The following is a 19,778-nucleotide window of genomic DNA, read 5'->3' as shown; positions in this document are numbered from 1 at the left end:
AAGTGTATATTTTGCCTGTTATTTGTATATCTTGTGTGTTCACCTTATTTAAGGAATAAACTCTAATTTATCATATCTAAGTCGTGTTCAATTCAACCCAGAGATATTTTGGTGTGTATTATTATAACCTATCACAAGTTCCCGTGACACCAAGTAATGTCTACAAGTGGATGCTGTGTCCTTGGCTGTAACCTTGTCCCCTGTCTCCTGCGCAGGAACGGATAACCCCGACGCAGTTCTGTGTATTTACAAAACAGACCAGGACTGTGTCATGCGCTTTACCTACTTCGAGGACGCCAGCGGCACGTCCGTCCTCACCGCGCTCAAGGAACCAGGTGGGTGTATTAAGATTTTTGTCTTGAATGGCGCAGAATTTAAGCAGCGCCCCCCGTTGTTAGTCCCGACTTTCTTGAGGCTTCTAGTTGGACAAAGTTCCTGCAATTTGTTTATTTTAGAGAAATTCGCAAGCCGGCAGATCGCTGTTTTTGTTACTTTCTCGGATTTCGCCAATATTCACTAAAGTTGGTGCGCGCTGCGTACTCACGGCGGCCGTCTCCGTACCATCACGGTACTGCCGGTCCCTTTGGAGATGCCTAAATAGTGTCCTATTCCCAGATATACTAATTTACATAAAATCGGCCAATAACGGCGCGTTAAAACAGGAACGCGCATTATTTTCCCTGAGTTAATTATATACAAGAGCAGCCGTGCTGCATCTCTTTGGCATAGGCGTAATGTCACGTTATTGTTGCATAACGTTATCTCCCAGTAACATGGCGCTGAGTACACTGGGGCGTTACTCTAACCTAGACCCCAAAATAGGTCTCCTAGCTGAAGTGGAGAGGAAACCGCCAGGAAATGACGCCGCCATTTAAATCCTAATTGTGGCGTTAAGGGAACTTCACGCTGGGGCCTCAGGTTAATCTTAATAGACTTTAGTGGTTTGGCGATGCTATAATAATGCATTATTTGCATGCCAGTATTGGACATTATTATAAGCTCGTTACATAACTTTAACCTAATGTAATGTTACGTTAATTACTTTAGATGATGCTGCGCTCGCTTAAACGTCGCGCTAATATACCCGGAGTTTAGTAAATCTGGGCACAAGTGAGATATTCGTAGTGCAAATCTGCGTAATTTACCAATTTGTGCAATCGTTTCTCCCGTCTTCAATAATACCCCGGGGGATCCCAGGATGGGACTGTAAGATCCCTAGGGATCCCAGGATGGGACTGTAAGATCCCTAGGGATCCCAGGATGGGATTAATTTCTCCTGTAAAACCCCGGGGGATCCCAGGATGGGATTAATTTCTCCTGTAAGACCCCGGGGGATCCCAGGATGGGATTGTTTCTTGCACAGACTAATTTTTGGGGGATCATTTGGCCTCCGTTCTCTCGACCAACACAATGTCTTTCCTTCTCTGCCCAGAATGTGCCACGGCTCCCGATGCCCTCACCGTCCTGCTGGCTGTTGTGGGCAGCATATTATTAATCGGACTCGTCCTCCTGGCCGTTTGGAAGCTGCTTGTTACCGTTCACGATAGGCGCGAGTTTGCAAGATTTCAAAGCGAGCGTACCAGGGCCCGATATGAGATGGTGAGAACCCGCGGCGCGTTGTGCGCCAGGAGTGCGTATTGTGACGGAATATCTTACTGACCCCTCTCCCCATGCTGATAATGTAATATATAATGATATATAACCAATACCCTGACAGAGGGTACAAACGTAACATACTCTGCACTACTGTACGTAGCTGAACACACTACAGGTTTGATGGTCAAATCTTTGTAACTTGTTAAAAACAAAACGACACACACTTGATGGACAAACCGGTGTGTTTCTCCACCTCACGTCCCACGTAACCGCGTTTAAATATGTGAAGGGTTTTGTGAATTCCTTTTTTCCCGACCTCAATGAGAATTATGCAAGAGCCGCGATGATGGTAACCGTGGCGACAAGACAACGCAACCGCCAAACGTACGTGGGCAGAATCACCCAGCGCTGCTACGGGTCAGCGCACGCGGCCCTGCGTTAACTCTGGCCGGTGGGTCGCAGGCCACTTCCAGCGTTTGGTGCCCCAAAGGAACTGGACACGGTGTGGCCAACTCCAGTTGTCAATGGCCACCAGCAGGTCAGGTTTTAAGGATATCCCTGCTTCAGCACAGGTGGTTGTCAGAATGACTGAGCTACCTGGGCTGACGCAGGGATATGCCTGACACCAGGCCTGTGGGTGGCCTTTTAGGACTGGAGTTGCTGCCCCTGAACTATATGAACTCCAGTCTTGTCTAAAACATGTCGATCATTAGCTTGAAGCAATAAAACACATCACTGCCCTTATGTTCCTATGTAACTGTCCTTATGTTCCTATGTTCCTATGTAACTGTCCTTATGTTCCTATGTTCCTATGTAACTGTCCTTATGTTCCTATGTAACTGTCCTTATGTTACTAAATGTTCCTATGTAACTGTGCTTATGTTACTATGTAACTGTCCTTGTTACTATGTTCCTATGTAACTGTCCTTATGTTACTATGTTCCTATGTAACTGTCCTTATGTTACTAAATGTTCCTATGTAACTGTCCTTGTTACTAAATGTTCCTATGTAACTGTCCTTGTTACTATGTAACTGCCCTTATGTTCCTATGTAACTGCCCTTATGTTCCTATGTAACTGTCCTTATGTTCCTATGTAACTGTCCTTATGTTCCTATGTAACTGTCCTTATGTTCCTATGTAACTGTCCTTATGTTCCTATGTAACGGTCCTTAGTTACTAAATGTTCCTATGTAACTGTCCTTGTTCCTATGTTCCTATGTAACTGTCCTTGTTACTATGTTCCTATGTAACTGTCCTTGTTCCTATGTAACTGTCCTTATGTTACTATGTTCCTATGTAACTGTCCTTGTTACTAAATGTTCCTATGTAACTGTCCTTATGTTACTATGTTCCTATGTAACTGTCCTTATGTTACTATGTTCCTATGTAACTGCCCTTATGTTCCTATGTAACTGTCCTTATGTTACTGTGTTCCTATGTAACTGTCCTTATGTTCCTATGTAACTGTCCTTATGTTACTATGTTCCTATGTAACTGTCCTTATGTTACTATGTTCCTATGTAACTGTCCTTATGTTACTATGTTCCTATGTAACTGCCCTTATGTTACTATGTTCCTATGTAACTGCCCTTATGTTACTATGTTCCTATGTAACTGTCCTTATGTTACTATGTTCCTATGTAACTGTCCTTGTTACTATGTTCCTATGTAACTGTCCTTGTTACTATGTAACTGTCCTTATGTTACTGTGTTCCTATGTAACTGTCCTTATGTTCCTATGTAACTGTCCTTATGTTACTATGTTCCTATGTAACTGTCCTTATGTTACCATGTTCCTATGTAACTGTCCTTATGTTACTGTGTTCCTATGTAACTGTCCTTATGCTACTGTGTTCCTATGTAACTGTCCTTATGTTCCTATATAACTGTCCTTATGTTCCTATGTAACTGTCCTTATGTTCCTATGTTCCTATGTAACTGTCCTTATGTTCCTATGTTCCTATGTAACTGTCCTTATGTTACTATGTTCCTATGTAACTGTCCTTAGTTACTATGTTCCTATGTAACTGTCCTTATGTTACTATGTTCCTATGTAACTGTCCTTATGTTACTATGTTCCTATGTAACTGTCCTTGTTACTATGTAACTGTCCTTATGTTACTGTGTTCATATGTAACTGTCCTTATGTTCCTATGTAACTGTCCTTATGTTCCTATGTAACTGTCCTTATGTTACTATGTTCCTATGTAACTGTCCTTATGTTACTATGTTCCTATGTAACTGTCCTTATGTTACTATGTTCCTATGTAACTGTCCTTATGTTACCATGTTCCTATGTAACTGTCCTTATGTTACTATGTAACTGTCCTTATGTTACTGTGTTCCTATGTAACTGTCCTTATGTTCCTATGTAACTGTCCTTATGTTCCTATGTAACTGTTCGTATGTTCCTATGTAACTGTCCTTATGTTACTATGTTCCTATGTAACTGTCCTTAGTTACTATGTTCCTATGTAACTGTCCTTATGTTACTGTGTTCCTATGTAACTGTCCTTATGTTCCTATGTAACTGTCCTTATGTTACTATGTTCCTATGTAACTGTCCTTATGTTACTATGTTCCTATGTAACTGTCCTTATGTTACTATGTTCCTATGTAACTGTCCTTGTTACTATGTTCCTATGTAACTGTCCTTGTTACTATGTAACTGTCCTTATGTTACTGTGTTCATATGTAACTGTCCTTATGTTCCTATGTAACTGTCCTTATGTTCCTATGTAACTGTCCTTATGTTACTATGTTCCTATGTAACTGTCCTTATGTTACTATGTTCCTATGTAACTGTCCTTATGTTACTATGTTCCTATGTAACTGTCCTTATGTTACCATGTTCCTATGTAACTGTCCTTATGTTACTATGTAACTGTCCTTATGTTACTGTGTTCCTATGTAACTGTCCTTATGTTCCTATGTAACTGTCCTTATGTTCCTATGTAACTGTCCGTATGTTCCTATGTAACTGTCCTTATGTTACTATGTTCCTATGTAACTGTCCTTAGTTACTATGTTCCTATGTAACTGTCCTTATGTTACTGTGTTCCTATGTAACTGTCCTTATGTTCCTATGTAACTGTCCTTATGTTACTGTGTTCCTATGTAACTGTCCTTATGTTCCTGTATTCCTATGTAACTGTCCTTATGTTCCTATGTAACTGTCCTTATGTTCCTATGTAACTGTCCTTATGTTACTATGTTCCTATGTAACTGCCCTTATGTTACTATGTTCCTATGTAACTGCCCTTATGTTACTATGTAACTGCCCTTATGTTCCTATGTTCCTATGTAACTGTCCTTATGTTACTATGTTCCTATGTAACTGTCCTTATGTTACTATGTAACCGTCCTTTTGTTCCTATGTAACTGTCCTTTTGTTCCTATGTAACTGTCCTTATGTTCCTATGTAACTGTCCTTATGTTACTATGTTCCTATGTAACTGTCCTTAGTTCCTATGTAACTGTCCTTAGTTACTATGTTCCTATGTAACTGCCTTATGTTCCTATGTTCCTATGTAACTGCCCTTATGTTACTATGTTCCTATGTAACTGTCCTTATGTTACTATGTTCCTATGTAACTGTCCTTTTGTTCCTATGTAACTGTCCTTATGTTCATATGTAACTGTCCTTATGTTACTGTGTTCCTATGTAACTGTCCTTATGTTACTGTGTTCCTATGTAACTGTCCTTATGTTCCTATGTTCCTATGTAACTGTCCTTGTTACTATGTTCCTATGTAACTGTCCTTAGTTACTGTTCCTATGTAACTATGTTCCTATTTAACTGTCCTTATGTTACTATGTAACTGCCCTTATGTTACTATGTTCCTATGTAACTGTCCTTATGTTACTATGTTACTATGTTCCTATGTAACTGTCCTTATGTTACTATGTAACCGTCCTTTTGTTCCTATGTAACTGTCCTTTTGTTCCTATGTAACTGTCCTTATGTTCCTATGTAACTGTCCTTATGTTACTATGTTCCTATGTAACTGTACTTATGTTCCTATGTAACTGCCCTTATGTTACTATGTTCCTATGTAACTGTCCTTATGTTACTATGTTCCTATGTAACTGTCCTTAGTTACTATGTTCCTATGTAACTGCCTTATGTCTCTATGTTCCTATGTAACTGTCCTTATGTTACTATGTAACTGTCCTTTTGTTCCTATGTAACTGTCCTTTTGTTCCTATGTAACTGTCCTTATGTTCCTATGTAACTGTCCTTATGTTACTATGTTCCTATGTAACTGTACTTATGTTCCTATGTAACTGCCCTTATGTTACTATGTTCCTATGTAACTGTCCTTATGTTACTATGTTCCTATGTAACTGTCCTTAGTTACTATGTTCCTATGTAACTGCCTTATGTTTCTATGTTCCTATGTAACTGTCCTTATGTTACTATGTAACTGTCCTTATGTTACTATGTTCCTATGTAACTGTCCTTATGTTCCTAAGTAACTGTCCTTAGTTACTGTTCCTATGTAACTGTCCTTATGTTCCTATGTAACTGTCCTTATTTTACTATGTTCCTATGTAACTGTCCTTATGTTACTATGTTCCTATGTAACTGTCCTTATGTTACTATGTTCCTATGTAACTGTCCTTATGTTACTATGTTCCTATGTAACTGTCCTTATGTTCCTAAGTAACTGTCCTTAGTTACTGTTCCTATGTAACTGTCCTTATGTTCCTATGTAACTGTCCTTATTTTACTATGTTCCTATGTAACTGTCCTTATGTTACTATGTTCCTATGTAACTGTCCTTATGTTACTATGTTCCTATGTAACTGTCCTTATGTTACTATGTTCCTATGTAACTGTCCTTAGTTACTAAATGTTCCTATGTAACTTTCCTTAGTTACTAAATGTTCCTATGTAACTGTTCTTAGTTACTAAATGTTCCCATGTAACTGTCCTTAGTTACTAAATGTTCCTATGTAACTGTCCTTATGTTACTATGTTCCTATGTGCCACCTTTATCCAGCATCTATTCATTCTGGACCCTTCTTTGTTTAGGCGTCAAACCCCCTGTACCGGCAGCCGATCTCCACGCACAGCATAGACGAGGTTCTCAGCATGCTGGGAAAATCCTATAACGGGACTACAGATGGATTCAGACCCGTAAAGGAGAGAGAGTGAGACCCGGAGACTCTCAGCGGAGCGTCACTCCACTTTAACCCTCTCCGATGGAGAATACAGCGGGAGCGCACAGGGAGGGGCTTATTTGCACAATTATAGACTCTCTGCTGGGGTAGCTACACGCAGCTCGCCCTTGAAAAGCCGAGCCAAGGACTTCCTGCACTGAGCGGTGACGAGCCGATTTTGGGCTTAGTGATGAGGTGGCTGAGCGTTCCTCGGTCAGTGACGCACAACAGGTCTGTACCGGACTACAAATCCCAGAATGCCGAGTGTAAAATAAAACAGGACTGGCTCAATCTATTCAAGCCGCCGCCTGAGGCCATATTGAAGTTTCACTTAACCCCTGCGATGCTAATGGAGTTAATGCCGCAGTGCCATATTTTTAATAATATACATTATTACACAATAATACGCTGTGTACATTGCGATCCTGATGAATTACTGAGTTGTTGAAGTGACAAATGTGTGATTGGAAATCCGGTTTGCCGGACACGTTACATGCAGAGAGGGGTTTGGGAAATACTTTGTGGCGTCTAAATCAGGGTTTAGATTTTGGTTCAATGTTTCTTGTTACACAAACAAGGCAAACTAGCAGAACGTGTGCGCCCTCCTGCCGGGAGACTTTGCGCGCCCTGCCGGGAGACTTTGCGCGCCCTGCCGGGAGACTTTGCGCGCCCTGCCGGGAGACTTTGCGCGCCCTGCCGGGAGACTTTGCGCGCCCTGCCGGGAGACTTTGCGCCCCCTGCCGGGAGACTTTGCGCGCCCTGCCGGGAGACTTTGCGCGCCCTGCCGGGAGACTTTGCGCGCCCTGCCGGGAGACTTTGCGCACCCTGCCGGGAGACTTTGCGCGCCCTGCCGGGAGACTTTGCGCACCCTGCCGGGAGACTGCGTTTCAATGGCCTGATTTTGAGTGAATTTAGCCGCAAACCTGGGGATTGTCGCCGCTTATGTCACTGAGTATGTCACTATCACATGTTCTGGGATTCACCTGGGCAGGTATTTTTTTATTAGCTCAAACATTTGGATTAAAATATATTGCTGCAATTTTTGTAATAACGTGAAAAGAATAAAGTGAAATACCTGATTACTTTTACAGTACGAGCTGCAGAATATCTTTTCATTTCTTTGTTAGTTTAGGGCGGGAGGTATGCGCAGAAACAATGGACGCTGGGCGTCGTTAATCTTGTGCGTCGCAAACAAATGTGGCGCCAAACCAGAAAAAACTCATGAACCAAAAACGGAATTCAGAAAAAGTATTAGAACGGCGAGTGCTGCGTAACGGACGGCCAGTCTGGATAATGAAACGAACAATGACATGATCCATGTGTTTGGGAAGAAACTTTTCAGTTTTCCACGGATCTCGCATCGCGCTGCAGCTGGCGGTTTCCCCGGATCTCGCATCGCTCTGCAGCTGGCGGTTTCCCCGGATCTCGCATCGCTCTGCAGCTGGCGGTTTCCCCGGATCTCGCATCGCGCTGCAGCTGGCGGTTTCCCCGGATCTCGCATCGCGCTGCAGCTGGCGGTTTCCCCGGATCTCGCATCTCGCTGCAGCTGGCGGTTTCCCCGGATCTCGCATCGCGCTGCAGCTGGCGGTTTCCCCGGATCTCGCATCGCTCTGCAGCTGGCGGTTTCTCCGGATCTCGCATCGCGCTGCAGCTGGCGGTTTCCCCGGATCTCGCATCGCGCTGCAGCAGGCGGTTTCTCCGGATCTCGCATCGCTCTGCAGCTGGCGGTTTCCCCGGATCTCGCATCGCGCTGCAGCTGGCGGTTTCTCCGGATCTCGCATCGCTCTGCAGCTGGCGGTTTCTCCGGATCTCGCATCGCGCTGCAGCTGGCGGTTTCCCCGGATCTCGCATCGCGCTGCAGCTGGCGGTTTCTCCGGATCTCGCATCGCGCTGCAGCTGGCGGTTTCCCCGGATCTCGCATCGCGCTGCAGCTGGCGGTTTCTCCGGATCTCGCATCGCGCTGCAGCTGGCGGTTTCTCCGGATCTCGCATCGCGCTGCAGCTGGCGGTTTCCCCGGATCTCGCATCGCGCTGCAGCTGGCGGTTTCCCCGGATCTCGCATCGCTCGGCAGCTGGCGGTTTCCCCGGATCTCGCATCGCGCTGCAGCTGGCGGTTTCTCCGGATCTCGCATCGCTCTGCAGCTGGCGGTTTCCCCGGATCTCGCATCGCTCTGCAGCTGGCGGTTTCCCCGGATCTCGCATCGCGCTGCAGCTGGCGGTTTCTCCGGATCTCGCATCGCTCTGAAGCTGGCGGTTTCCCCGGATCTCGCATCGCGCTGCAGCTGGCGGTTTCTCCGGATCTCGCATCGCGCTGCAGCTGGCGGTTTCTCCGGATCTCGCATCGCTCTGCAGCTGGCGGTTTCCCCGGATCTCGCATCGCTCTGCAGCTGGCGGTTTCTCCGGATCTCGCATCGCGCTGCAGCTGGCGGTTTCCCCGGATCTCGCATCGCGCTGCAGCTGGCGGTTTCTCCGGATCTCGCATCGCTCTGCAGCTGGCGGTTTCCCCGGATCTCGCATCGCGCTGCAGCTGGCGGTTTCCCCGGATCTCGCATCGCGCTGCAGCTGGCGGTTTCCCCGGATCTCGCATCGCGCTGCAGCTGGCGGTTTCTCCGGATCTCGCATCGCGCTGCAGCTGGCGGTTTCCCCGGATCTCGCATCGCTCGGCAGCTGGCGGTTTCCCCGGATCTCGCATCGCGCTGCAGCTGGCGGTTTCCCCGGATCTCGCATCGCGCTGCAGCTGGCGGTTTCTCCGGATCTCGCATCGCGCTGCAGCTGGCGGTTTCCCCGGATCTCGCATCGCTCGGCAGCTGGCGGTTTCCCCGGATCTCGCATCGCGCTGCAGCTGGCGGTTTTTCCGGATCTCGCATCGCTCTGCAGCTGGCGGTTTCTCCGGATCTCGCATCGCGCTGCAGCTGGCGGTTTCCCCGGATCTCGCATCGCTCTGCAGCTGGCGGTTTCCCCGGATCTCGCATCGCGCTGCAGCTGGCGGTTTCCCCGGATCTCGCATCGCGCTGCAGCTGGCGGTTTCCCCGGATCTCGCATCGCTCTGCAGCTGGCGGTTTCTCCGGATCTCGCATCGCGCTGCAGCTGGCGGTTTCTCCGGATCTCGCATCGCGCTGCAGCTGGCGGTTTCTCCGGATCCCGCATCGCGCTGCAGCTGGCGGTTTCCCCGGATCCCGCATCGCGCTGCAGCTGGCGGTTTCTCCGGATCCCGCATCGCGCTGCAGCTGGCGGTTTCTCCGGATCTCGCATCGCGCTGCAGCTGGCGGTTTCCCCGGATCTCGCATCGCGCTGCAGCTGGCGGTTTCCCCGGATCTCGCATCGCTCTGCAGCTGGCGGTTTCCCCGGATCTCGCATCGCGCTGCAGCTGGCGGTTTCTCCGGATCTCGCATCGCGCTGCAGCTGGCGGTTTCTCCGGATCCCGCATCGCTCTGCAGCTGGCGGTTTCCCCGGATCTCGCATCGCGCTGCAGCTGGCGGTTTCTCCGGATCTCGCATCGCGCTGCAGCTGGCGGTTTCTCCGGATCTCGCATCGCGCTGCAGCTGGCGGTTTCCCCGGATCTCGCATCGCTCTGCAGCTGGCGGTTTCCCCGGATCTCGCATCGCGCTGCAGCTGGCGGTTTCTCCGGATCTCGCATCGCGCTGCAGCTGGCGGTTTCTCCGAATCTCGCATCGCGCTGCAGCTGGAGGTTTCCCCGGATCTCGCATCGCTCTGCAGCTGGCGGTTTCCCCGGATCTCGCATCGCGCTGCAGCTGGCGGTTTCCCCGGATCTCGTATCGCGCTGCAGCTGGCGGTTTCTCCGGATCTCGCATCGCGCTGCAGCTGGCGGTTTCCCCGGATCTCGCATCGCGCTGCAGCTGGCGGTTTCTCCGGATCTCGCATCGCGCTGCAGCTGGCGGTTTCCCCGGATCTCGCATCGCTCGGCAGCTGGCGGTTTCCCCGGATCTCGCATCGCGCTGCAGCTGGCGGTTTCTCCGGATCTCGCATCGCGCTGCAGCTGGCGGTTTCCCCGGATCTCGCATCGCTCTGCAGCTGGCGGTTTCCCCGGATCTCGCATCGCGCTGCAGCTGGCGGTTTCCCCGGATCTCGCATCGCGCTGCAGCTGGCGGTTTCCCCGGATCTCGCATCGCTCTGCAGCTGGCGGTTTCTCCGGATCTCGCATCGCGCTGCAGCTGGCGGTTTCTCCGGATCTCGCATCGCGCTGCAGCTGGCGGTTTCTCCGGATCCCGCATCGCGCTGCAGCTGGCGGTTTCCCCGGATCCCGCATCGCGCTGCAGCTGGCGGTTTCTCCGGATCCCGCATCGCGCTGCAGCTGGCGGTTTCTCCGGATCTCGCATCGCGCTGCAGCTGGCGGTTTCCCCGGATCTCGCATCGCGCTGCAGCTGGCGGTTTCCCCGGATCTCGCATCGCTCTGCAGCTGGCGGTTTCCCCGGATCTCGCATCGCGCTGCAGCTGGCGGTTTCTCCGGATCTCGCATCGCGCTGCAGCTGGCGGTTTCTCCGGATCCCGCATCGCTCTGCAGCTGGCGGTTTCCCCGGATCTCGCATCGCGCTGCAGCTGGCGGTTTCTCCGGATCTCGCATCGCGCTGCAGCTGGCGGTTTCTCCGGATCTCGCATCGCGCTGCAGCTGGCGGTTTCCCCGGATCTCGCATCGCTCTGCAGCTGGCGGTTTCCCCGGATCTCGCATCGCGCTGCAGCTGGCGGTTTCTCCGGATCTCGCATCGCGCTGCAGCTGGCGGTTTCTCCGGATCTCGCATCGCGCTGCAGCTGGCGGTTTCCCCGGATCTCGCATCGCTCTGCAGCTGGCGGTTTCCCCGGATCTCGCATCGCGCTGCAGCTGGCGGTTTCCCCGGATCTCGCATCGCGCTGCAGCTGGCGGTTTCTCCGGATCTCGCATCGCGCTGCAGCTGGCGGTTTCCCCGGATCTCGCATCGCGCTGCAGCTGGCGGTTTCCCCGGATCTCGCATCGCTCTGCAGCTGGCGGTTTCCCCGGATCTCGCATCGCGCTGCAGCTGGCGGTTTCTCCGGATCTCGCATCGCGCTGCAGCTGGCGGTTTCCCCGGATCTCGCATCGCTCGGCAGCTGGCGGTTTCCCCGGATCTCGCATCGCGCTGCAGCTGGCGGTTTCCCCGGATCTCGCATCGCTCTGCAGCTGGCGGTTTCCCCGGATCTCGCATCGCGCTGCAGCTGGCGGTTTCTCCGGATCTCGCATCGCGCTGCAGCTGGCGGTTTCTCCGGATCTCGCATCGCGCTGCAGCTGGCGGTTTCTCCGGATCTCGCATCGCGCTGCAGCTGGCGGTTTCCCCGGATCTCGCATCGCGCTGCAGCTGGCGGTTTCCCCGGATCTCGCATCGCGCTGCAGCTGGCGGTTTCCCCGGATCTCGCATCGCGCTGCAGCTGGCGGTTTCCCCGGATCTCGCATCGCTCTGCAGCTGGCGGTTTCCCCGGATCTCGCATCGCGCTGCAGCTGGCGGTTTCTCCGGATCTCGCATCGCGCTGCAGCTGGCGGTTTCCCCGGATCTCGCATCGCGCTGCAGCTGGCGGTTTCCCCGGATCTCGCATCGCTCTGCAGCTGGCGGTTTCTCCGGATCTCGCATCGCGCTGCAGCTGGCGGTTTCCCCGGATCTCGCATCGCGCTGCAGCTGGCGGTTTCTCCGGATCTCGCATCGCGCTGCAGCTGGCGGTTTCTCCGGATCTCGCATCGCGCTGCAGCTGGCGGTTTCCCCGGATCTCGCATCGCGCTGCAGCTGGCGGTTTCCCCGGATCTCGCATCGCGCTGCAGCTGGCGGTTTCCCCGGATCTCGCATCGCGCTGCAGCTGGCGGTTTCTCCGGATCTCGCATCGCGCTGCAGCTGGCGGTTTCTCCGGATCTCGCATCGCGCTGCAGCTGGCGGTTTCTCCGGATCTCGCATCGCGCTGCAGCTGGCGGTTTCCTCGGATCTCGCATCGCGCTGCAGCTGGCGGTTTCCCCGAATCTCGCATCGCTCTGCAGCTGGCGGTTTCCCCGGATCTCGCATCGCTCTGCAGCTGGCGGTTTCCCCGGATCTCGCATCGCGCTGCAGCAGGCGGTTTCTCCGGATCTCGCATCGCGCTGCAGCTGGCGGTTTTTCCGGATCTCGCATCGCTCTGCAGCTGGCGGTTTCTCCGGATCTCGCATCGCGCTGCAGCTGGCGGTTTCCCCGGATCTCGCATCGCGCTGCAGCTGGCGGTTTCCCCGGATCTCGCATCGCGCTGCAGCTGGCGGTTTCCCCGGATCTCGCATCGCGCTGCAGCTGGCGGTTTCTCCGGATCCCGCATCGCGCTGCAGCTGGCGGTTTCCCCGGATCCCGCATCGCGCTGCAGCTGGCGGTTTCTCCGGATCCCGCATCGCGCTGCAGCTGGCGGTTTCTCCGGATCTCGCATCGCGCTGCAGCTGGCGGTTTCCCCGGATCTCGCATCGCGCTGCAGCTGGCGGTTTCCCCGGATCTCGCATCGCTCTGCAGCTGGCGGTTTCCCCGGATCTCGCATCGCGCTGCAGCTGGCGGTTTCTCCGGATCTCGCATCGCGCTGCAGCTGGCGGTTTCTCCGGATCCCGCATCGCTCTGCAGCTGGCGGTTTCCCCGGATCTCGCATCGCGCTGCAGCTGGCGGTTTCTCCGGATCTCGCATCGCGCTGCAGCTGGCGGTTTCTCCGGATCTCGCATCGCGCTGCAGCTGGCGGTTTCCCCGGATCTCGCATCGCTCTGCAGCTGGCGGTTTCCCCGGATCTCGCATCGCGCTGCAGCTCGCGGTTTCTCCGGATCTCGCATCGCGCTGCAGCTGGCGGTTTCTCCGGATCTCGCATCGCGCTGCAGCTGGCGGTTTCCCCGGATCTCGCATCGCGCTGCAGCTGGCGGTTTCCCCGGATCTCGCATCGCTCTGCAGCTGGCGGTTTCCCCGGATCTCGCATCGCGCTGCAGCTGGCGGTTTCTCCGGATCTCGCATCGCGCTGCAGCTGGCGGTTTCCCCGGATCTCGCATCGTGCTGCAGCTGGCGGTTTCCCCGGATCTCGCATCGCTCTGCAGCTGGCGGTTTCTCCGGATCTCGCATCGCGCTGCAGCTGGCGGTTTCCCCGGATCTCGCATCGCGCTGCAGCTGGCGGTTTCTCCGGATCTCGCATCGCGCTGCAGCTGGCGGTTTCCCCGGATCTCGCATCGCGCTGCAGCTGGCGGTTTCCCCGGATCTCGCATCGCTCTGCAGCTGGCGGTTTCCCCGGATCTCGCATCGCGCTGCAGCTGGCGGTTTCCCCGGATCTCGCATCGCGCTGCAGCTGGCGGTTTCCCCGGATCTCGCATCGCGCTGCAGCTGGCGGTTTCTCCGGATCTCGCATCGCTCTGCAGCTGGCGGTTTCCCCGGATCTCGCATCGCGCTGCAGCTGGCGGTTTCCCCGGATCTCGCATCGCGCTGCAGCTGGCGGTTTCCCCGGATCTCGCATCGCTCTGCAGCTGGCGGTTTCCCCGGATCTCGCATCGCGCTGCAGCTGGCGGTTTCTCCGGATCTCGCATCGCGCTGCAGCTGGCGGTTTCCCCGGATCTCGCATCGCGCTGCAGCTGGCGGTTTCCCCGGATCTCGCATCGCTCTGCAGCTGGCGGTTTCTCCGGATCTCGCATCGCGCTGCAGCTGGCGGTTTCCCCGGATCTCGCATCGCGCTGCAGCTGGCGGTTTCTCCGGATCTCGCATCGCGCTGCAGCTGGCGGTTTCTCCGGATCTCGCATCGCGCTGCAGCTGGCGGTTTCCCCGGATCTCGCATCGCGCTGCAGCTGGCGGTTTCCCCGGATCTCGCATCGCGCTGCAGCTGGCGGTTTCCCCGGATCTCGCATCGCGCTGCAGCTGGCGGTTTCTCCGGATCTCGCATCGCGCTGCAGCTGGCGGTTTCTCCGGATCTCGCATCGCGCTGCAGCTGGCGGTTTCTCCGGATCTCGCATCGCGCTGCAGCTGGCGGTTTCCTCGGATCTCGCATCGCGCTGCAGCTGGCGGTTTCCCCGAATCTCGCATCGCTCTGCAGCTGGCGGTTTCCCCGGATCTCGCATCGCTCTGCAGCTGGCGGTTTCCCCGGATCTCGCATCGCGCTGCAGCAGGCGGTTTCTCCGGATCTCGCATCGCGCTGCAGCTGGCGGTTTTTCCGGATCTCGCATCGCTCTGCAGCTGGCGGTTTCTCCGGATCTCGCATCGCGCTGCAGCTGGCGGTTTCCCCGGATCTCGCATCGCGCTGCAGCTGGCGGTTTCCCGGATCTCGCATCGCGCTGCAGCTGGCGGTTTCCCCGGATCTCGCATCGCGCTGCAGCTGGCGGTTTCTCCGGATCCCGCATCGCGCTGCAGCTGGCGGTTTCCCCGGATCCCGCATCGCGCTGCAGCTGGCGGTTTCTCCGGATCTCGCATCGCGCTGCAGCTGGCGGTTTCCCCGGATCTCGCATCGCGCTGCAGCTGGCGGTTTCCCCGGATCTCGCATCGCTCTGCAGCTGGCGGTTTCCCCGGATCTCGCATCGCGCTGCAGCTGGCGGTTTCTCCGGATCTCGCATCGCGCTGCAGCTGGCGGTTTCTCCGGATCTCGCATCGCGCTGCAGCTGGCGGTTTCTCCGGATCCCGCATTGCTCTGCAGCTGGCGGTTTCCCCGGATCTCGCATCGCGCTGCAGCTGGCGGTTTCTCCGGATCTCGCATCGCGCTGCAGCTGGCGGTTTCTCCGGATCTCGCATCGCGCTGCAGCTGGCGGTTTCCCCGGATCTCGCATCGCTCTGCAGCTGGCGGTTTCCCCGGATCTCGCATCGCGCTGCAGCTCGCGGTTTCTCCGGATCTCGCATCGCGCTGCAGCTGGCGGTTTCTCCGGATCTCGCATCGCGCTGCAGCTGGCGGTTTCCCCGGATCTCGCATCGCGCTGCAGCTGGCGGTTTCCCCGGATCTCGCATCGCTCTGCAGCTGGCGGTTTCCCCGGATCTCGCATCGCGCTGCAGCTGGCGGTTTCTCCGGATCTCGCATCGCGCTGCAGCTGGCGGTTTCCCCGGATCTCGCATTGTGCTGCAGCTGGCGGTTTCCCCGGATCTCGCATCGCTCTGCAGCTGGCGGTTTCTCCGGATCTCGCATCGCGCTGCAGCTGGCGGTTTCCCCGGATCTCGCATCGCGCTGCAGCTGGCGGTTTCTCCGGATCTCGCATCGCGCTGCAGCTGGCGGTTTCCCCGGATCTCGCATCGCGCTGCAGCTGGCGGTTTCCCCGGATCTCGCATCGCTCTGCAGCTGGCGGTTTCCCCGGATCTCGCATCGCGCTGCAGCTGGCGGTTTCCCCGGATCTCGCATCGCGCTGCAGCTGGCGGTTTCTCCGGATCTCGCATCGCGCTGCAGCTGGCGGTTTCTCCGGATCTCGCATCGCGCTGCAGCTGGCGGTTTCCCCGGATCTCGCATCGCGCTGCAGCTGGCGGTTTCCCCGAATCTCGCATTGCTCTGCAGCTCGCGGTTTCCCCGGATCTCGCATCGCTCTGCAGCTGGCGGTTTCCCCGGATCTCGCATCGCGCTGCAGCAGGCGGTTTCTCCGGATCTCGCATCGCGCTGCAGCTGGCGGTTTTTCCGGATCTCGCATCGCTCTGCAGCTGGCGGTTTCTCCGGATCTCGCATCGCGCTGCAGCTGGCGGTTTCCCCGGATCTCGCATCGCGCTGCAGCTGGCGGTTTCCCCGGATCTCGCATCGCGCTGCAGCTGGCGGTTTCCCCGGATCTCGCATCGCGCTGCAGCTGGCGGTTTCTCCGGATCCCGCATCGCGCTGCAGCTGGCGGTTTCCCCGGATCCCGCATCGCGCTGCAGCTGGCGGTTTCTCCGGATCTCGCATCGCGCTGCAGCTGGCGGTTTCCCCGGATCTCGCATCGCTCGGCAGCTGGCGGTTTCCCCGGATCTCGCATCGCGCTGCAGCTGGCGGTTTCCCCGGATCTCGCATCGCGCTGCAGCTGGCGGTTTCTCCGGATCTCGCATCGCGCTGCAGCTGGCGGTTTCTCCGGATCTTGCATCGCGCTGCAGCTGGCGGTTTCCCCGGATCTCGCATCGCGCTGCAGCTGGCGGTTTCCCCGAATCTCGCATTGCTCTGCAGCTGGCGGTTTCCCCGGATCTCGCATCGCTCTGCAGCTGGCGGTTTCCCCGGATCTCGCATCGCGCTGCAGCAGGCGGTTTCTCCGGATCTCGCATCGCGCTGCAGCTGGCGGTTTTTCCGGATCTCGCATCGCTCTGCAGCTGGCGGTTTCTCCGGATCTCGCATCGCGCTGCAGCTGGCGGTTTCCCCGGATCTCGCATCGCGCTGCAGCTGGCGGTTTCCCCGGATCTCGCATCGCGCTGCAGCTGGCGGTTTCCCCGGATCTCGCATCGCGCTGCAGCTGGCGGTTTCTCCGGATCCCGCATCGCGCTGCAGCTGGCGGTTTCCCCGGATCCCGCATCGCGCTGCAGCTGGCGGTTTCTCCGGATCCCGCATCGCGCTGCAGCTGGCGGTTTCTCCGGATCTCGCATCGCGCTGCAGCTGGCGGTTTCCCCGGATCTCGCATCGCGCTGCAGCTGGCGGTTTCCCCGGATCTCGCATCGCTCTGCAGCTGGCGGTTTCCCCGGATCTCGCATCGCGCTGCAGCTGGCGGTTTCTCCGGATCTCGCATCGCGCTGCAGCTGGCGGTTTCTCCGGATCCCGCATCGCTCTGCAGCTGGCGGTTTCCCCGGATCTCGCATCGCGCTGCAGCTGGCGGTTTCTCCGGATCTCGCATCGCGCTGCAGCTGGCGGTTTCTCCGGATCTCGCATCGCGCTGCAGCTGGCGGTTTCCCCGGATCTCGCATCGCTCTGCAGCTGGCGGTTTCCCCGGATCTCGCATCGCGCTGCAGCTGGCGGTTTCTCCGGATCTCGCATCGCGCTGCAGCTGGCGGTTTCTCCGGATCTCGCATCGCGCTGCAGCTGGCGGTTTCCCCGGATCTCGCATCGCTCTGCAGCTGGCGGTTTCCCCGGATCTCGCATCGCGCTGCAGCTGGCGGTTTCTCCGGATCTCGCATCGCGCTGCAGCTGGCGGTTTCTCCGGATCCCGCATCGCTCTGCAGCTGGCGGTTTCCCCGGATCTCGCATCGCGCTGCAGCTGGCGGTTTCTCCGGATCTCGCATCGCGCTGCAGCTGGCGGTTTCTCCGGATCTCGCATCGCGCTGCAGCTGGCGGTTTCCCCGGATCTCGCATCGCTCTGCAGCTGGCGGTTTCCCCGGATCTCGCATCGCGCTGCAGCTGGCGGTTTCTCCGGATCTCGCATCGCGCTGCAGCTGGCGGTTTCTCCGGATCTCGCATCGCGCTGCAGCTGGCGGTTTCCCCGGATCTCGCATCGCTCTGCAGCTGGCGGTTTCCCCGGATCTCGCATCGCGCTGCAGCTGGCGGTTTCCCCGGATCTCGCATCGCGCTGCAGCTGGCGGTTTCTCCGGATCTCGCATCGCGCTGCAGCTGGCGGTTTCCCCGGATCTCGCATCGCGCTGCAGCTGGCGGTTTCCCCGGATCTCGCATCGCTCTGCAGCTGGCGGTTTCCCCGGATCTCGCATCGCGCTGCAGCTGGCGGTTTCTCCGGATCTCGCATCGCGCTGCAGCTGGCGGTTTCCCCGGATCTCGCATCGCTCGGCAGCTGGCGGTTTCCCCGGATCTCGCATCGCGCTGCAGCTGGCGGTTTCCCCGGATCTCGCATCGCTCTGCAGCTGGCGGTTTCCCCGGATCTCGCATCGCGCTGCAGCTGGCGGTTTCTCCGGATCTCGCATCGCGCTGCAGCTGGCGGTTTCTCCGGATCTCGCATCGCGCTGCAGCTGGCGGTTTCTCCGGATCTCGCATCGCGCTGCAGCTGGCGGTTTCCCCGGATCTCGCATCGCGCTGCAGCTGGCGGTTTCCCCGGATCTCGCATCGCGCTGCAGCTGGCGGTTTCCCCGGATCTCGCATCGCTCTGCAGCTGGCGGTTTCCCCGGATCTCGCATCGCGCTGCAGCTGGCGGTTTCTCCGGATCTCGCATCGCGCTGCAGCTGGCGGTTTCCCCGGATCTCGCATCGCGCTGCAGCTGGCGGTTTCTCCGGATCTCGCATCGCGCTGCAGCTGGCGGTTTCTCCGGATCTCGCATCGCGCTGCAGCTGGCGGTTTCCCCGGATCTCGCATCGCGCTGCAGCTGGCGGTTTCCCCGAATCTCGCATTGCTCTGCAGCTGGCGGTTTCCCCGGATCTCGCATCGCTCTGCAGCTGGCGGTTTCCCCGGATCTCGCATCGCGCTGCAGCAGGCGGTTTCTCCGGATCTCGCATCACGCTGCAGCTGGCGGTTTTTCCGGATCTCGCATCGCTCTGCAGCTGGCGGTTTCTCCGGATCTCGCATCGCGCTGCAGCTGGCGGTTTCCCCGGATCTCGCATCGCGCTGCAGCTGGCGGTTTCCCCGGATCTCGCATCGCGCTGCAGCTGGCGGTTTCCCCGGATCTCGCATCGCGCTGCAGCTGGCGGTTTCCCCGGATCTCGCATCGCTCTGCAGCTGGCGGTTTCCCCGGATCTCGCATCGCGCTGCAGCTGGCGGTTTCTCCGGATCTCGCATCGCGCTGCAGCTGGCGGTTTCTCCGGATCTCGCATCGCGCTGCAGCTGGCGGTTTCCCCGGATCTCGCATCGCGCTGCAGCTGGCGGTTTCCCCGGATCTCGCATCGCTCGGCAGCTGGCGGTTTCCCCGGATCTCGCATCGCGCTGCAGCTGGCGGTTTCTCCGGATCTCGCATCGCTCTGCAGCTGGCGGTTTCCCCGGATCTCGCATCGCGCTGCAGCTGGCGGTTTCTCCGGATCTCGCATCGCTCTGCAGCTGGCGGTTTCCCCGGATCTCGCATCGCGCTGCAGCTGGCGGTTTCTCCGGATCTCGCATCGCGCTGCAGCTGGCGGTTTCTCCGGATCTCGCATCGCTCTGCAGCTGGCGGTTTCCCCGGATCTCGCATCGCTCTGCAGCTGGCGGTTTCTCCGGATCTCGCATCGCGCTGCAGCTGGCGGTTTCCCCGGATCTCGCA

The 19,778-nt window shown here is 56.4% G+C and overlaps 1 protein-coding gene across 1 annotated transcript in view; it reads left to right on the top strand.

Annotated features, from left to right (window-relative positions):
• Positions 1-7,857, top strand: part of ITGB5 (integrin subunit beta 5) — a 152,774-nt gene extending 144,917 nt beyond the window's left edge. The window contains exons 13-15 of the mRNA XM_075609898.1: positions 216-335; positions 1,433-1,599; positions 6,637-7,857. Of these exons, the coding sequence (XP_075466013.1) occupies positions 216-335; positions 1,433-1,599; positions 6,637-6,759 (410 nt within the window). The 3' untranslated portion in view covers positions 6,760-7,857. The remainder of the gene's footprint in view (positions 1-215; positions 336-1,432; positions 1,600-6,636) is intronic.
• The last annotated feature ends 11,921 nt before the right edge of the window (positions 7,858-19,778 follow it).

This window comes from Ascaphus truei, chromosome 7, assembly GCF_040206685.1.
Source record: "Ascaphus truei isolate aAscTru1 chromosome 7, aAscTru1.hap1, whole genome shotgun sequence".
NCBI lineage: Eukaryota > Metazoa > Chordata > Amphibia > Anura > Ascaphidae > Ascaphus > Ascaphus truei.
This window is presented reverse-complemented; position numbering and strand designations above follow the sequence as displayed.